The sequence below is a fragment of the Uloborus diversus genome, chromosome 8, assembly GCF_026930045.1.
Source record: "Uloborus diversus isolate 005 chromosome 8, Udiv.v.3.1, whole genome shotgun sequence".
Classification (NCBI taxonomy): Eukaryota; Metazoa; Arthropoda; class Arachnida; order Araneae; family Uloboridae; genus Uloborus; species Uloborus diversus.
The window spans coordinates 140795852-140809947 of record NC_072738.1 but is presented as its reverse complement, the minus strand read 5'-3'; the positions used below and the strand labels follow the sequence as shown (position 1 = coordinate 140809947).

Below are 14096 nucleotides of genomic sequence, written 5' to 3'. Positions count from 1 at the left end.
CCCTTAATATTCTACGTCACTCAAAAGAGTTTTTTTTCTGCAATAAATTAAGCTTGATCCAATTTTCTAAATTTGTTAGAACTGCATTTGTGTGGTTTTCTGCTTTGTTGACAGCCATTGGTCATAAGTCTAAACTCAATTCAAGTGTAAAATGTTACTAGAGTACATTCCAGCGGTTGTCAATAGAAAAGACGTAATTCTAGAACACATTTATGCAAGACCACTTTGTGTGAGACGATTGCTGGAAAAAAAAGGTTCTTGAATTGCATGAGGTTGCGTCACCCGACATTGCACTATATGATTTCTATTTATTCAGATCGGCTATGCGATTTAAAAAAAAAAAAAAAGAAAATCTGACTGATATTCAAAATGCCTTGTTCAGATATTTTATTCCAAATCCAATTGATTTTTACCAATCTTCACTGTAAAAAAAATCCGAAACGTCACTAATTACTTCCGGGTAACGTTCTTGGATTTCAAGAGCTTGTACCAGTTTCCTGTGAAAAACATTTTTTTTTTTTTTTCAAAAATGTATTCTGAATCGTAGGGGTGCCGATTTTGCACTGTGGTGAAAAACATTTTTAGCTACCAGTATAAAAATATTTCAGATCTCTTTATTGTATGTCCCCCCCCCCTCAGCCTAGTGACAGTTCCTCCGGATTGACTGAGCTCTCCAATCAAAAGCGGAATGCAGTCTCTGAATACTGTAGTTAATTTCAGGAAGCTTACTAACTTTGAGCTGGAAGCTTTCCTGTTTTTTGCCAGGCATGTTGCTGGCAGATATTGGGCACATTAACTGCCCATTATTTTCCAGGAACGCTTTGGATTCTTGTTTACAGTGTTGATTCGAAAATTTGCACAGTAGACGTCAAAATCGTGTTAATAACAAGAGGAATTTAATGGCTAATTTATACTAATATTATAAAGAGAGAGAGCGGATTTTTGTATGTTTATATAATCGAGGTAGTCTCCGGTACCGCAGCAACTATTTGAAAAATTCTTTCGCTACATGAAAGGTGCATTTTTACTGAGGGACATAGGCTATACTTTATGCATATATGTCCTCGTACTATTTCTTTAAACCAATAGTTTGTCTTCGCTATCAGGTTCTATTTCGTACTGTTTTGTTCTTATATACGTATAGACAGGCACAGATTGTACTGCTTGCGCACTAACAAAATAGCTGGAAGTTCACTTCGAGCTAAATGCTGAGGGATGGGAAAACGTGAGAGAATAAAAAATTGTTACATGTATTTGAGGCTGAGGAGGAGGAAGTGTATAGTATTATATTTACTTTAGACATTGCAAATCATTAAGAGGCACCGAATGTTTATGCTTCAAAATCTAATTCATGCGGAAAAAAAGAGGCATGTGAAAAAAAGTAAACGAGGCTAAAACTCATCCTGTATCACTTCTTAGTAGAATATAAAACATTCATCCTACTAAATGAAAAATTATCAGATAAGCTTTGTGCTACAATATGATTAAAGTGAAAAATCAACGTAAATCAAGCACAAATTGTGAAGAAAATACAGCATATAGCTATTTCAAGGCAACAATGGAGCCTCTTCATCAGTGCAAAAAGCTCACCAACACAACTGAAAGTCAAGAGAGAACTGACAGCAACCACGTGGACACCGGTATTTATACCAAAGAGGGCCAACCAAAAGGAATTCAGGACACAAGAAACAAGCAACCAATAAGCAAACGGCATGTCAGAGCAAGTGGGAGAGACAGCCAATAAAAAGCCAGGAGACAAACGAGTGAGAGACAACGAAATGAAAACTGATAGTTCTCTTTCTTTTTTCGACGTCTTTATTACTAAAAGTAATGATGAATTTATGACTTCGGTGTTTCGTAAGCCTTTTGCTGTTACACTACCTCCTCACAAATGCTCTCCTCATCCTCCAAAAACCAAAAGTTGGCCTCATTCAAGGCTTTTGTATTTCGTGCTTTGAACATCTGTTCTTCCTCCAATTCTTTAAATGCTGAACTTTATTATGTAAATTCAGTGGCTTTCGATCGTGGTTATTCTCCTAGCATTATTGATTCAATTTATAATAAGCTTATTAAGCCCTCTCATTCTGACAAGGTTTCTGATTCCAATGCTTCCTATACTATCGTCTTGCCTTATTATCCAAAAGTTAGTCATCAAGTTGCAAAGATTTTGAAGAAGTTTTGTTTCGATATCGCTTGTTCTCCTGTAAATAAGATAAAGTTTACAAACTTGAAGCACCCTATGATTGCCATAGCACCTTAGGGGTATTTATAGCATCTCTTGCAAGTGTGGACTTGACTACGTTGGACAGACTAAACGTGCTCTCAAGCACCGTCTGAAAGAGCACGAAAATTATGTTAGTAAAAGATTTTAGCAAAGACTTTAGCAAAATTTGTCAATGAAGCGGAAACTTAGTAGGGGACTTTAGTTTGCCACCACCACAGAGAACGAAAACAATGCAAGATTAGTCCATGGAAGCCAGGGACGCAAATTAATGTTTTTAGGGATGAATACTCGATGGAACTGGAAAACTTAATAAATTTAATGAGGGTCAAAAATCACTCAATAGGCAGGTTGGTTTTTGCGATTGTTTTTTTATTTAACTGCATGAACTTCACTTAGTGGTTCAAAAGCTGACTATTCCATATTTTACTTTGAATATCTCCTCCGGAAAGACTCCTTATGTTCCACAAGAAAAAACTGGCAATTGGGAGAACTTCTTCAAGAGGGTGTCTCATAATGTAGGACGAATTTTTGATGAGCCACCGTTTGGCTATAGATGGTGTAGATAGAACTGTAAAAGGGTTAAAAAGGTTCAGAGAAAATTATGAGAGGTGCCACCTTCGTAATTGACGGTGACTTTCATCAAACTCTTTCTATGGTGCCATAGAGGAACGCGTGCAGATATACTTCAATCCTGATTAAATTCGTCTCCATTTAGGAACAGTTTACAATCTCTGTATCTTAAGAACAACTATAAGAGTTTGTTTAGGAGATGGTGGTAAGCATTACTAGAACCTTTTATTACAAGTAAGTAAAGGAAAAATAGGTTCAAAAAGATATACTATCAAAATATATGAGTTTGGAAATTCTAGAGGGGAATAGTTTTTGACAACAAAGCTGTGCATCATTCACATGAATTCCTTAATTCCCTTAAATCCTCCGGACTTATCTTCATGCTTTTAAAATTAAAGGCGATATCCCAACAATTTTATTGCTCAACTTTAATTTATCTATGCTAGGCAATGGAATTTTACCCTAATTAAAATCGCTACAGAATAATATGATTTAGAGAACTCAGCATATTTCCGTTTCCAATTTAAGTGATTGTAATTTCAAATGAACCTTTCTTATGACATCGCCATCATCAAATCTAAAGTTCAAACGTAAAATATTACGATGCGTAACACAACGGTGCAAACGGAAAGATTGTATTGTTAAGTGAAAAATATATGTTGTTCTCTCTTGATCAGGAAATAAGGTAAATCAATTTGTTTCAAATCTCAGAAAACCAAACAAAAAATACTGCTTACTATCAAACTTTAAATTAAAAGTTTTATATCGCATATTTTTTTCAGATAGATAGTTTCTTTTTTAGCTTGAATAAGGTTGGGACGGGCCACTAGTTTTAAATAAAACATGTTGAAGATTTTTTTTGTTTGAAAAAAGAAAAACGACATTATTTCCTGGTTCACATGACAGACTCACCTAATTCTCTCTTCTTTTTCCGAACTGCGTAGATGTCTTTGTCACAGGCCCAGTCCATGTGCCGCACCAGGTCGTTATAGCACCGACGATGCCGCTCTGTGAACCAAACAGACCGCCAATCATCAGCATTTCTGGAACGAAAGAGCACTGATTTAGAATTCCTTTCGAATGAAAGAATGCACTAAAACAGTAGTTCCTAACCTGGGTGCAAACGCCCTCAATAGCCATGTTCACAACACACTTTTCGAACAGTAAATCTCCGCTCCGGCTCCGCAAGAAACCGATTGAAAAATTCCCCGTTTCCATGTAAAAAGAGGTTTTCCATTGTACCAGAGAAAGCGGTTTTGACCCAGCATCCTTAGCGGCAAGTAGACGAACTGGTTTCGCTTACTGCATTCTGGGTAAAAACTCCGCTTTCACTCCAGAAGGAAGCAGAAGGAGGAAAATTCCACATATATCCCGCAAATAACCGGAATGCGGTGAAAAGCAGGTTTTTTCTGGGGTCGAAAGTGTTCATGGAAACGGCCGTAATTGAGTGATTTGGCTACTCAAGAGGGCAATAAACTCGTGAGGGGAATTATACAATACTTTATTCCAATGGTGTAGTTAGATCAGATAAAACACTATGTATCTGAGAGTAAACTGTGACAATATTTTAGAGCTCGCTTTAGGAAATATTTCAACCAAAGAAAAGGAGAAGTTAAATTCAGTAATTAGATAGATAGACAGAAGACAGCTAGGCTTTCGAAGTGACACAGCAAAGGTGGTTTTTGGGAGCCAAAATTATCCAAAACCCTTGATTTTACGCACAGATTATAATTGTTTTTGGTGTGGTAATTTCATATTCCTATAAAAACGGTTGTGCCCAACCTCCCTACCTCCAGAAGTTAAGTTCTACTTGTATTATCATTGGGCGATAAGATCAAAGTCTGATTTGGAAAGATAAGCTCGCTGAGTTCCAAGCTTAAATGTGCTGCTATGTTTTCACCACCAAATGTTCGAAAAAATATTAATGTTTTGTATATAAAAAGATCCTTCAACTACTGTCCAATAACGATGACACTAGGTTTAATGAGCTCCTTCGAAAATTCAAAATGTTTGCAACGTTCTCCCCTACCGTTCTCGGAAAGCATACAGTGGTGGTAAAAAAAATTGCATCACCCGCGCCGCAAAGGAGAGGAATATCATCCTGACTGCATTCAACACACAGTCAAGCATCCCGTATCCCAGATGATTTGGGGATGTATTTCTGATCAAGGAGTTGGTGGGCTTCACTTTGAGCAAGGAACAGTAAACGCGCAGGTGTATATTGGCATTTTGGAGGAGAAATTGCTTCCTACTATCCGGGATCACTTTACTTCAGTTCCAAACGTCATTTTCCAGGATGATTCTGCTACGTGCCATAGGGCAAAACTGGTAAGTAACAATTTAAAAACTTTTATCCTTCCCTTAGACTTAAATTGACATAGGGTAAAGTAATTCTTTTTCTCTAAACTCACACGCAGGTTCAGAAATGGAAAAATGAGCATGGGGTCAGCAGTTTGCTTTGGCCCGGAAACAGCTCCGATCTACGTATTATTGGATTCCTGCTGATAAATGTTTATTTCCTAAGTTTTGCAGAATTTCACATACATTCATCGTTAATCGGTCGACCAAAACTTCTCACATAATCCCATTGTTGTGAAAATGCGAGGATGATGCAATTTTTTTTACCAGTACTGTACATACAAACATGCTTATGTTGCTTATTTAAAGGATTGGTTTTGAAATGGTAGCGGAAAGACATTTCTGACCAAAGTAAACAATAAGCAATAATTGATTGATCAATACTGGATGAAGAGCAAGCGAAACCATCGTGAATTACGTTCGAATTGCGCAATACGTTGAAATAATTTATTCCTTCATTTTCCATGGTTTTTTACCTTTAGAAAGAATTAAATTTTTTAAATGGTGTAGAAGAATGACAGTTTAAACTTTTTAGAATATTAAGATGAAAAATTAATTCTTGGCAGTACCAAAAATGATGATGGGATGCAGAAATTTGGGCTAAATAAATCAGAAAAGTGCATTTAATTCAACCTGTAGGTATTTCGTGTATTCAGAAGTTAATGCAGTAGAACCTCTCAGTAAGGGACACCAATGGGACCAGACATTTTGTCCCTTAAATAGCGGTGTCCCTTCTTCGGAGGTATTTTAGTTTATGCATAGTGTGTTACCTCGAAACATTTTTTTTTTTTTTTCATGAACTTAAACTATTAATATTTATGATTAAATACTACACATTTTTCATACACAACTAAATAAATACTTATTGAATTTTTTAAGTTTTTACTATTTAATTAATTATAATTGAGTCAAAAATTTGGTAAGTCCAAAGTTTTGCAGCATAAAGCAATTATTTTGAAGTAATTCTTTGCATGAATTTACTTTATGTCATGTAATTTACAATGCAAGACATTTTGAATTAATTAGTGTTCACATCTCAATTTTTATCTAAAAATCTAGTCAGTTTTTGTGCCCTCTCCTTTGGTCCTGAGCCTACTTGAATAAATATCTGGATGGGCTAATCGTACATGTAATTTTCCCCGCAAGACTTTTACAATACATACTCGTATCTTTTTAACATATGTTAATGTTAAGCTCTCCTCAATTAATTTTTAAAGGAAAAGTGAAACTTGAATTTCTACAAATTCACTTTCTTATGCACTTGTACATAATTTTTTGTAGTTTTTTTTTTTTTTTTTTCTGAGACTGTTCCTTAAACAGAGTGACCCTTAATTAGAGGTAAATACATGGAAGTCCCTATTCAAAGGGACTGGGACCAGAAAAAAATGTCCCTTAAATAGAGGTGTCCCTTATTCGGAGGTGTCCCTTAAGGGAGGTCTACTGTACTTATTTAAACAATACTGGTTTCGTTATGATGAGACTTTTTATACTAAGAAGCTCTGCGTCACGGCCACGAAAGAGATGCGTTGAGGGGAGAAATTCTTACCTGGACCTAAAGATGTTTTCCCAGCCAGGATCGACGTCTATTTCTGCCGCGATGGTCAGCCAAACCACGCATAAGACCGCGCCGCTACGGAGGGAAATCAAAGATGGGCCCATGCTATCTAAAACGGGGAAAAGAAACACATTTTACTGTAACGATATCACAGTATTTTTTTAAGAAAAGGAAGGTAAGTTTTTCAAGTAGAATTTACAAAAGTAACAACTTGTTTATTTATAACTAGTGGTACTCGCACGGTTTTGCCCGTAGTAGAAAATTAAAAGGTCATTTGGTTCGCCTGTATATTCTTTACTAATAATAAAGCAGAAAGTCTCTCTGTCCGGAGGATGTCTGTAGGATGTCTGTAGGATGTCCGGAGGATGTCTGTGACGCGCATAGCGCCTAAAATTTTCATGAAATTTGGCACACAGTTAGTATGTAGCATGGGGGTGTGCATCTCGAAGCGATTTTTCGAAAATTCGATGTGGTTTTTTTTTAATTCAAATTTTAAGAAAAAAAACTATCATAAATTACGAAATTATCATAACGTGCAATCGTACCATGGGCGCAAGCCAATGGGTGAGATACGAAATTATCATAACGTGGAACTGTAACGTCGGTACAAGCCAATTGGCGAGAAAATTCACCATACATTATTTGTAAATATACAAGCGAACCAAAAGACCTTTAATTTTTCTATTACGGGCGAAGCCGTGCGGGTGCCACTAGTTACAAATAATGGATGATGGATTTCTCGCCAATGTGCTATGTTAAATGGCTCGCCCATGGTACGGTTATGATAATTTTGTAATTTACTATTCTACGTTGCGATTATTTGCTCGGTAAAATGTTCTTAAAACTGGAATAGAAAAAGAACAAAATCGAATTTTCGAAAAATCGCTTTGAGGTGCACACCCCCATGCTACAAGCTAACTTAGTACCAAATTTCATGTAAATCGGCCGAACGGTCTAGGTGCTATGCGCGTCACAGACATCCAGACAAACAGACTTTCAGCTTTATTATTAGTAACTAGTGATACCCGCACGGCTTCGCCCGCAATAGAAAAATCAAAAGGTCTTTTGGTTCGCCTGTATATTTACAAATAATGTATAGTGAATTTTCTCGCCAGTTGGCTTGTACCGACATTACGGTTCCACGTTATGATAATTTCGTATCTCGCCAATTGGCTTGTGCCCATGTTACGGTTCCACGTTACGATAATTTCGTAATTTATGATACTTTTTTTCTTAAAATTGGAATAAAAAAAGAACCACATCGAATTTTCGAAAAATCACTTCGAGGTGCACACCCCCATGCTACTTTGTGCCAAATTTCATGAAAATCGGCCGAACGGTTTAAGCGCTATGCGCGTCACTGACATCCTACGGACATCCTACAGACATCCTACAGACATCCAGACATCCGGACATCCTCCGGACAGAGAGACTTTCTGCTTTATTATTAGTAAAGAAGAAAAGATTTACACAAGTAGATATTGATTAGTACAGTACAACCTCATTTATCTGGATTAACTGGGACCAGAGGCAATCTGGATAAACGTACACTGTAAAGAAAACTCCGAAACGTTACTGATTATTTCTGTGTAACGTTTCGGGATTTCAATGGTTTCTATTCACTTCCTGAGAAAATCAACGTTTCCTGAATAGCTAAAAAATTGCAGGAGTGCAGAATTCTCGCGCGTGATGAGATGACTGTGAAATATATCTTTGATGTGAAATCTATCATTAGCTCCCAGTTCAAAAATGAACTGAGCGTGTTTATTATGTGTATAGATTCAGGGGCGGATACAGGATTTCATTTTAGGGGATTCATGGCCAGGGGAGAGAGTAGACTCAAATAAAAGTTCATGAAGACACTCTGAAATTCTCAAAATCAAGAACAATGTCCCCCCCCCCCTTATAAAAAAGTTAAGTTGCATAAAAAAATTATTCAAATAACAATTTTTATTTATTTAGTTATTTTTTTTAAAATAATTCTTCAGGTTTTAGAATGTGTTGTTAGCTCTAAATTTTCGGAAACGGCAACCATAGATTATGTAGTCTCATGTAAGGCACTTTTCCTATTGGGTTACATTTAATTAAAATAATAATAATTAAAGTAAATCACTTGGTTTGACCTCTGAGATAGACCTTGTAAAAGCCGTGAAGGGATAGTTTGCTATTTCCTGTTCTAACGGTGAACTTTGAATTTGTACTGAAAAAAAATATTAATCCTGTTCAAATTTACATATCGACTTTGAATGAAATGGGCATCTCAGATACGAGTTGAAACGAGCTGATGTGTGCATCACATGACTTCCTTTTACTCCAATTTAATATCATTTCCCCATTACTGGCAATTTTAATGTGATTCAATAGTTTACTCTCTAAATATCACCAACAGTGGCCAAATCAAAACAGATTTTTTTTTTTTTAAATCGCCAAATTTGTCGCCATGTTGGCGACCAAAAGACTGGCGATATATCGTCAAGTGCCCGCCAAATTATAATACCACTTTTGTTTACATCGAAATTAACAATGATTTCCCCCAAAAAAGGGGCAAAAGACTCCTTCAGAAACACTCGAATGCAACCAAAAGAGGAGGTGCACAACTAGACCCCACTAGGAGTCTACGTACCAAATTTCAACTCTCTAGGACATACCGTTCTTGAGTTATGCGACATACATACGTATATACGCACATACATACATACGTACATACAGACGTCACGTTTAAACTCGTTGTAACTAACTCGGGAATCGTCAAAATGGATATTTCGCGTGTCTATACGTTCTTAGGCACTTATCCACGTGTGGTCGTGTCGAAAAAAAAAAAAAAACAAAACATTCATTCGGGGGTGAGCAAAATGGAAATTAAGATCGATTTTTGAGTGAAAAATTTTTCGCGAATACAATACCTTTTTTGTAAAAGGAAGTAAAAAACAGGGAAGTTTTCCTCTGAAATTCAGTAACCTTCCTAAAATTATCCTGGAAGCCTCCTAAAGAGCACAGAAATCATCCCGTTTAAAGTTAGTCGTGTCTCTGGAACTCAGAGTAAACTCAGATAAGCTTAACTTAACAACTTGGCTCATTCCTGATTTAAAACCCTTATAAAAGGACAGGCCGACTTACCCGACATTTTGGTTCCAAGATGGCTTTGAATCCTCCCCTGTTTCTAGCTAGCATTTATAAATACGTTATAATATTCGCTGGTTGCAATGTCGTAAAACAATTGATGTTCAGTTGAGTAAAATGTCACTTAAGGTCAATCTAGAAAGATCTTGTTTCACAAATTCAACAAAAATGTTTTGGAAAATGTTTATTGTAATGAGCGTCATTTCCACACCTAATTTGTTTTCTAACTTGTATTAAACAAATATTTTTCATTTACAGAATAAAATAATCAAACATCAATCAGGCAAATCAGGCAAATCTAATTTTGTGCCCCAGCAGTTTTGGAACCAGAATGTCGGATGAGTCAGCTCCCTTTATATTGTGGCCTTATCCTGATTAACATAGAAAGCAGTATTGCTACAGCTAAGACAGAACTGCAAGTAAGTGTCGAGAATATCACTTTTCTGCAATTCTTGTAAAGCTACGCGAGTATAGAGACTTATTCCCTCCCTTTGGGAGTTTAATTAGTCTAGATGGTTGAACTCGAGCTAAAGATATACTTAATAAATACTCTCAGTCAATCTTTAAACTGGGAACTAAAAATATTTTTTGCAACAGTGAGAAGTTTGCATTCGTGCAACTTATAGCAATTCAGAAAACTTTTTGACAAAGATGCTTAATTTTCGTAGGAAGTGGATAAAAATCATTGAAATCCCGAAACGTTACTTGGAAATAGTAACGTTTCGGATTTTTTTACAGTGTGTGTCATTTGCTTTTTTTTATTTTAAATGTTTCTTGTTCCCCTTCCAAAAGTCACAATGAAGCAATATAAATAAATAGCTATACAGAAGAGGGTTGAAAATTTTCCAACACAGTAGAGTCGCCGTCTCGACATAAAAAAAAATCAGGAAGTTAATCAACAGTAACATACTTATTAAAGATTGAAATAAAATTAAGTACATCAAAAATGAATTAGCATGCTGAGAATTCAGAATCACTTACACAGAAATGCATCTCCTTATGTGGGGAACAAATTTGTATTAATGGCACCACAATATTATTATTCGTGAAGATTTTAAACATTTCATGCCAGAAAATAAAAAAAAAAAAAAATACCAAGAGCTACATATATTTTATTCAAACCTGTAACGATGTTGAAAGATGTGCATACAGAACTTGTAATTAGTTAAACTGTTGTAATTAAATAACTTTTAGAAGCGAATGTAATTCAAAACGAAATTCATGTGAAAGAAATTATAGTCCGACCGCGAAAAGTTGAGCTTTTGCTCCGCCCCGTTTCAGAATGGGGTTGTTTCCTTCAGTCAAAAGTAGTACTTTTTGTCACTGAAACTGATAGAATAAGCAAAAAAAAAAAAAAAAAAAAAAATAGCATGGACCCAGAAAATACTTTCATTTTCCCAACAGTTTTTTTTTTAATTATTTTTTTAAAATGTCCGATTTTTGAAACAAGGCGTGATCTTGATGACGTCAGAAATGATGCACTTTGCCGCATCTTTCTACCGCGATTCCACGTTATGATAATCAAGAAGCGAATTAAAATTGCGCTCTACGCTTGCCATCAACCATATCGTTGCCAATACACGTGAATAAAGAATACGCGAATAAAATACACGCGAATAAAATATTTTGCTCTGTGAATGGCCACACTGAATGGCATTTCATCTTTTGTGATGTCAGAAGCATAAACATTGAAAGCACGCCGATTTAAGTATTTTTTTTTTTTTAAATATTAAACTTAAACCATTTTTTTAAAAAATGGTCAGATCTAATGTTTTTAAGCATGCTCTTTCAGAAAAAAGTACTTTTAAAATTTTGGAAACGACCCCATTGTCTATTTTCGCGAAGGGGTGATTTGGAGAGGAAAGTTGAAACGGAATTTGCAAGTGCGTCAGTGGTTCTATAGATTGAACACGTCACATTGGAATTTAAAAAATAGCCAAAGAGATAAAACATTTTAATTTTGTGTGGTCAAGGCAGCTCTTTCATTGGACAGGTCTTTTACTACATAAGTGGGTGGGTCTTGGTTTTACTTCTTTCAACAGTCATTGGTCAGAGATAACATTACCCCCGATAATTAATTTCAATTGAAAATCGGCTGGAGTAGGATTGTAATAAAGAATGCAAGACCTGTCATTTATTCTTTTTCGCCAACTAAGCGCAGTTATTGCCGCAACTTAAATCTTTCAGGTCTAAATAATCACATAAAGAAAATATACTAGAAGTACATTTTTCTTTTTCATATCGCCAAAATGTTGCTAAACTCCAAAATATGGCACGCGTCCTTTCTTCCTTTGCTACCTATTTTAAGGAATGGACCCGTTTCTTCAAATGATTGACAAGGATCATTGGTTCGCGTTTGGACTATACCGGTTCTCATCCCGGTCCAGAGAGCGAGGAAATGAGACATTTTTTTCATGGGATTTGAACATATTTTTTAAATCACATGATAAATAAACGATAAGTGTTTACCTTAAATGCTTCATTACTAATGCTGGATTTTTACTAGTTGATAGTTTCTGAATTGTCGCCTGCAGAGAAAACGTAAACAAATAACATTCGTCCAAAATAGAATAGAGACTTTAAATTTCAGTTAAATCTATTCGAAAATGTCAAAAGTCAACTTATTTTCAACAAACAGATTTCGATCGCTGGTGAGAGGAAAAAACTGACGCAGGTTTAAAGCGACTGCATGAACTTCTATAAACTAGGATTTAGTCTCATTGAAATCGAATCAAGCACTGCAGCAAAATGGCAGAATTTGCATGCATATGCAAATCAGGCTTATTGAGGAAACATTTTTTAACAAGAAATGAGCACAACTCCGAGATAAAATACTTAATCTCTCTGGTGCTGAAGTTTCCTTCTCAGAAATTTGGAAATAGTGTCTCCACTTTTGTGTGAGTGGATTATGTACAGGACACATTGCCGTAACTTTGAGAGTACTTAAAGGTAAAATAGTCTGTCTTCGCGACTTACAAAAATATTTCATACATCGAAGTGTCTCTGTTAAGCAGTTTTATTTGGAAATTTACCGCCCAATAACGTTGAAATGAGAAATAAGATAAGTTCCGCTCCTAAAATGATAATTTAATACTATTTATCTTTTTAAGTGCAGTAACTGCTCGTTATATCGCGCCTCATTATATCACTCATTCGGATATATCGAATTTACATACCGAATCCTCTGCCCCTGAAAAATTCAACCTTCGCTCTAAATTTGAGATCACTTAAATAGTATGCGAGTGTGCATTGTGTTTCTCGGGAAATTCCTTTCTGCTCATTTTCGCGCATAAATAAAATAATGATGTATTTCATTCTTCTGACTTCGCTACATCTTTAGTTATTAATGGTTAAAATCCTTATTTCACCGAAAAACATAGGAATATTTCAAATTGTTTATACTATTATACTATTAAAAAATTCTGCTATTATCTACTACAATACTATTAAAAAATACTTTTATACTATTAAAAAAAGCAAAATGTTCTTTTGTTGCTTTTGTTGAAAAGTTTATCAAAAAAAGAAGAATAAGTTATACAGTTGGCTTTCTGTCTAACGACGCTCTATTTAACGACTTTCTCTATTTAAAGACGACTTTTCACGGTCTTGGATACTCCACTGTAGTTTTAGAAGCATTTTGTTTCAGGACGCATTCTACTTAAGGACGATTTTTTATGGTCCCTAGAAAGCCGTTAAATAGAGAGCCAACTGTATTTGTTGTTGAGGCACATTCAATGTTAGTTTAATCTAGTTTTAACATTCTCGGTGATATCCTCTTTTCGGATATTTTTTTATTGTCTCTTGACAGGCGTGATATAACGAAGGGCTACTGTATACGTGACAAATTAGTAATTCAAACGTATGATGTTAATTAAACATGAAACGAAAGCATTAGGAAGAAATATTGTAATTTGCCATTATATATCATACACTGTAAAAACATTCCGAAAGGTTACTGAGTATTTCCGTGTAATGTTTCGGGTTTTCAATGGTTTTTATCCACTTCCTGGAAAAATCGAGTATCATTGTCAAAAAGATTCCTGAATTGCTACAAGTTGCACGAATACACACTTCTCACTGGTGTGAAAAATATTTTTAGCTCCCAGTTTAAAGATTAACTGAGCGTATTTATACAGTGCATCGGCTTCAGTTCAATTACGGCCCGTCCATGCTGATTAGGCACCCAAAGGGAGCGAATAAGTATGGACTACGTTGCTTTGCTAGAGTTAAAAGCGAATAAAATTTTCGATACTTACTTGCAATTCTTGC

General features: G+C 35.6%; 1 protein-coding gene across 1 annotated transcript in view; it reads right to left on the bottom strand.

Moving 5' to 3' along the window:
• LOC129228037 (probable insulin-like peptide 7) overlaps window positions 1-14096 on the bottom strand; it is a 34892-nt gene that overhangs the window by 2162 nt on the left and 18634 nt on the right. The window contains exons 2-3 of the mRNA XM_054862666.1: window positions 6699-6816; window positions 3707-3837 (exon numbers count right to left, since the gene is read on the bottom strand). Coding sequence (XP_054718641.1) covers window positions 3707-3837; window positions 6699-6816 — 249 coding nt within the window. The remainder of the gene's footprint in view (window positions 1-3706; window positions 3838-6698; window positions 6817-14096) is intronic.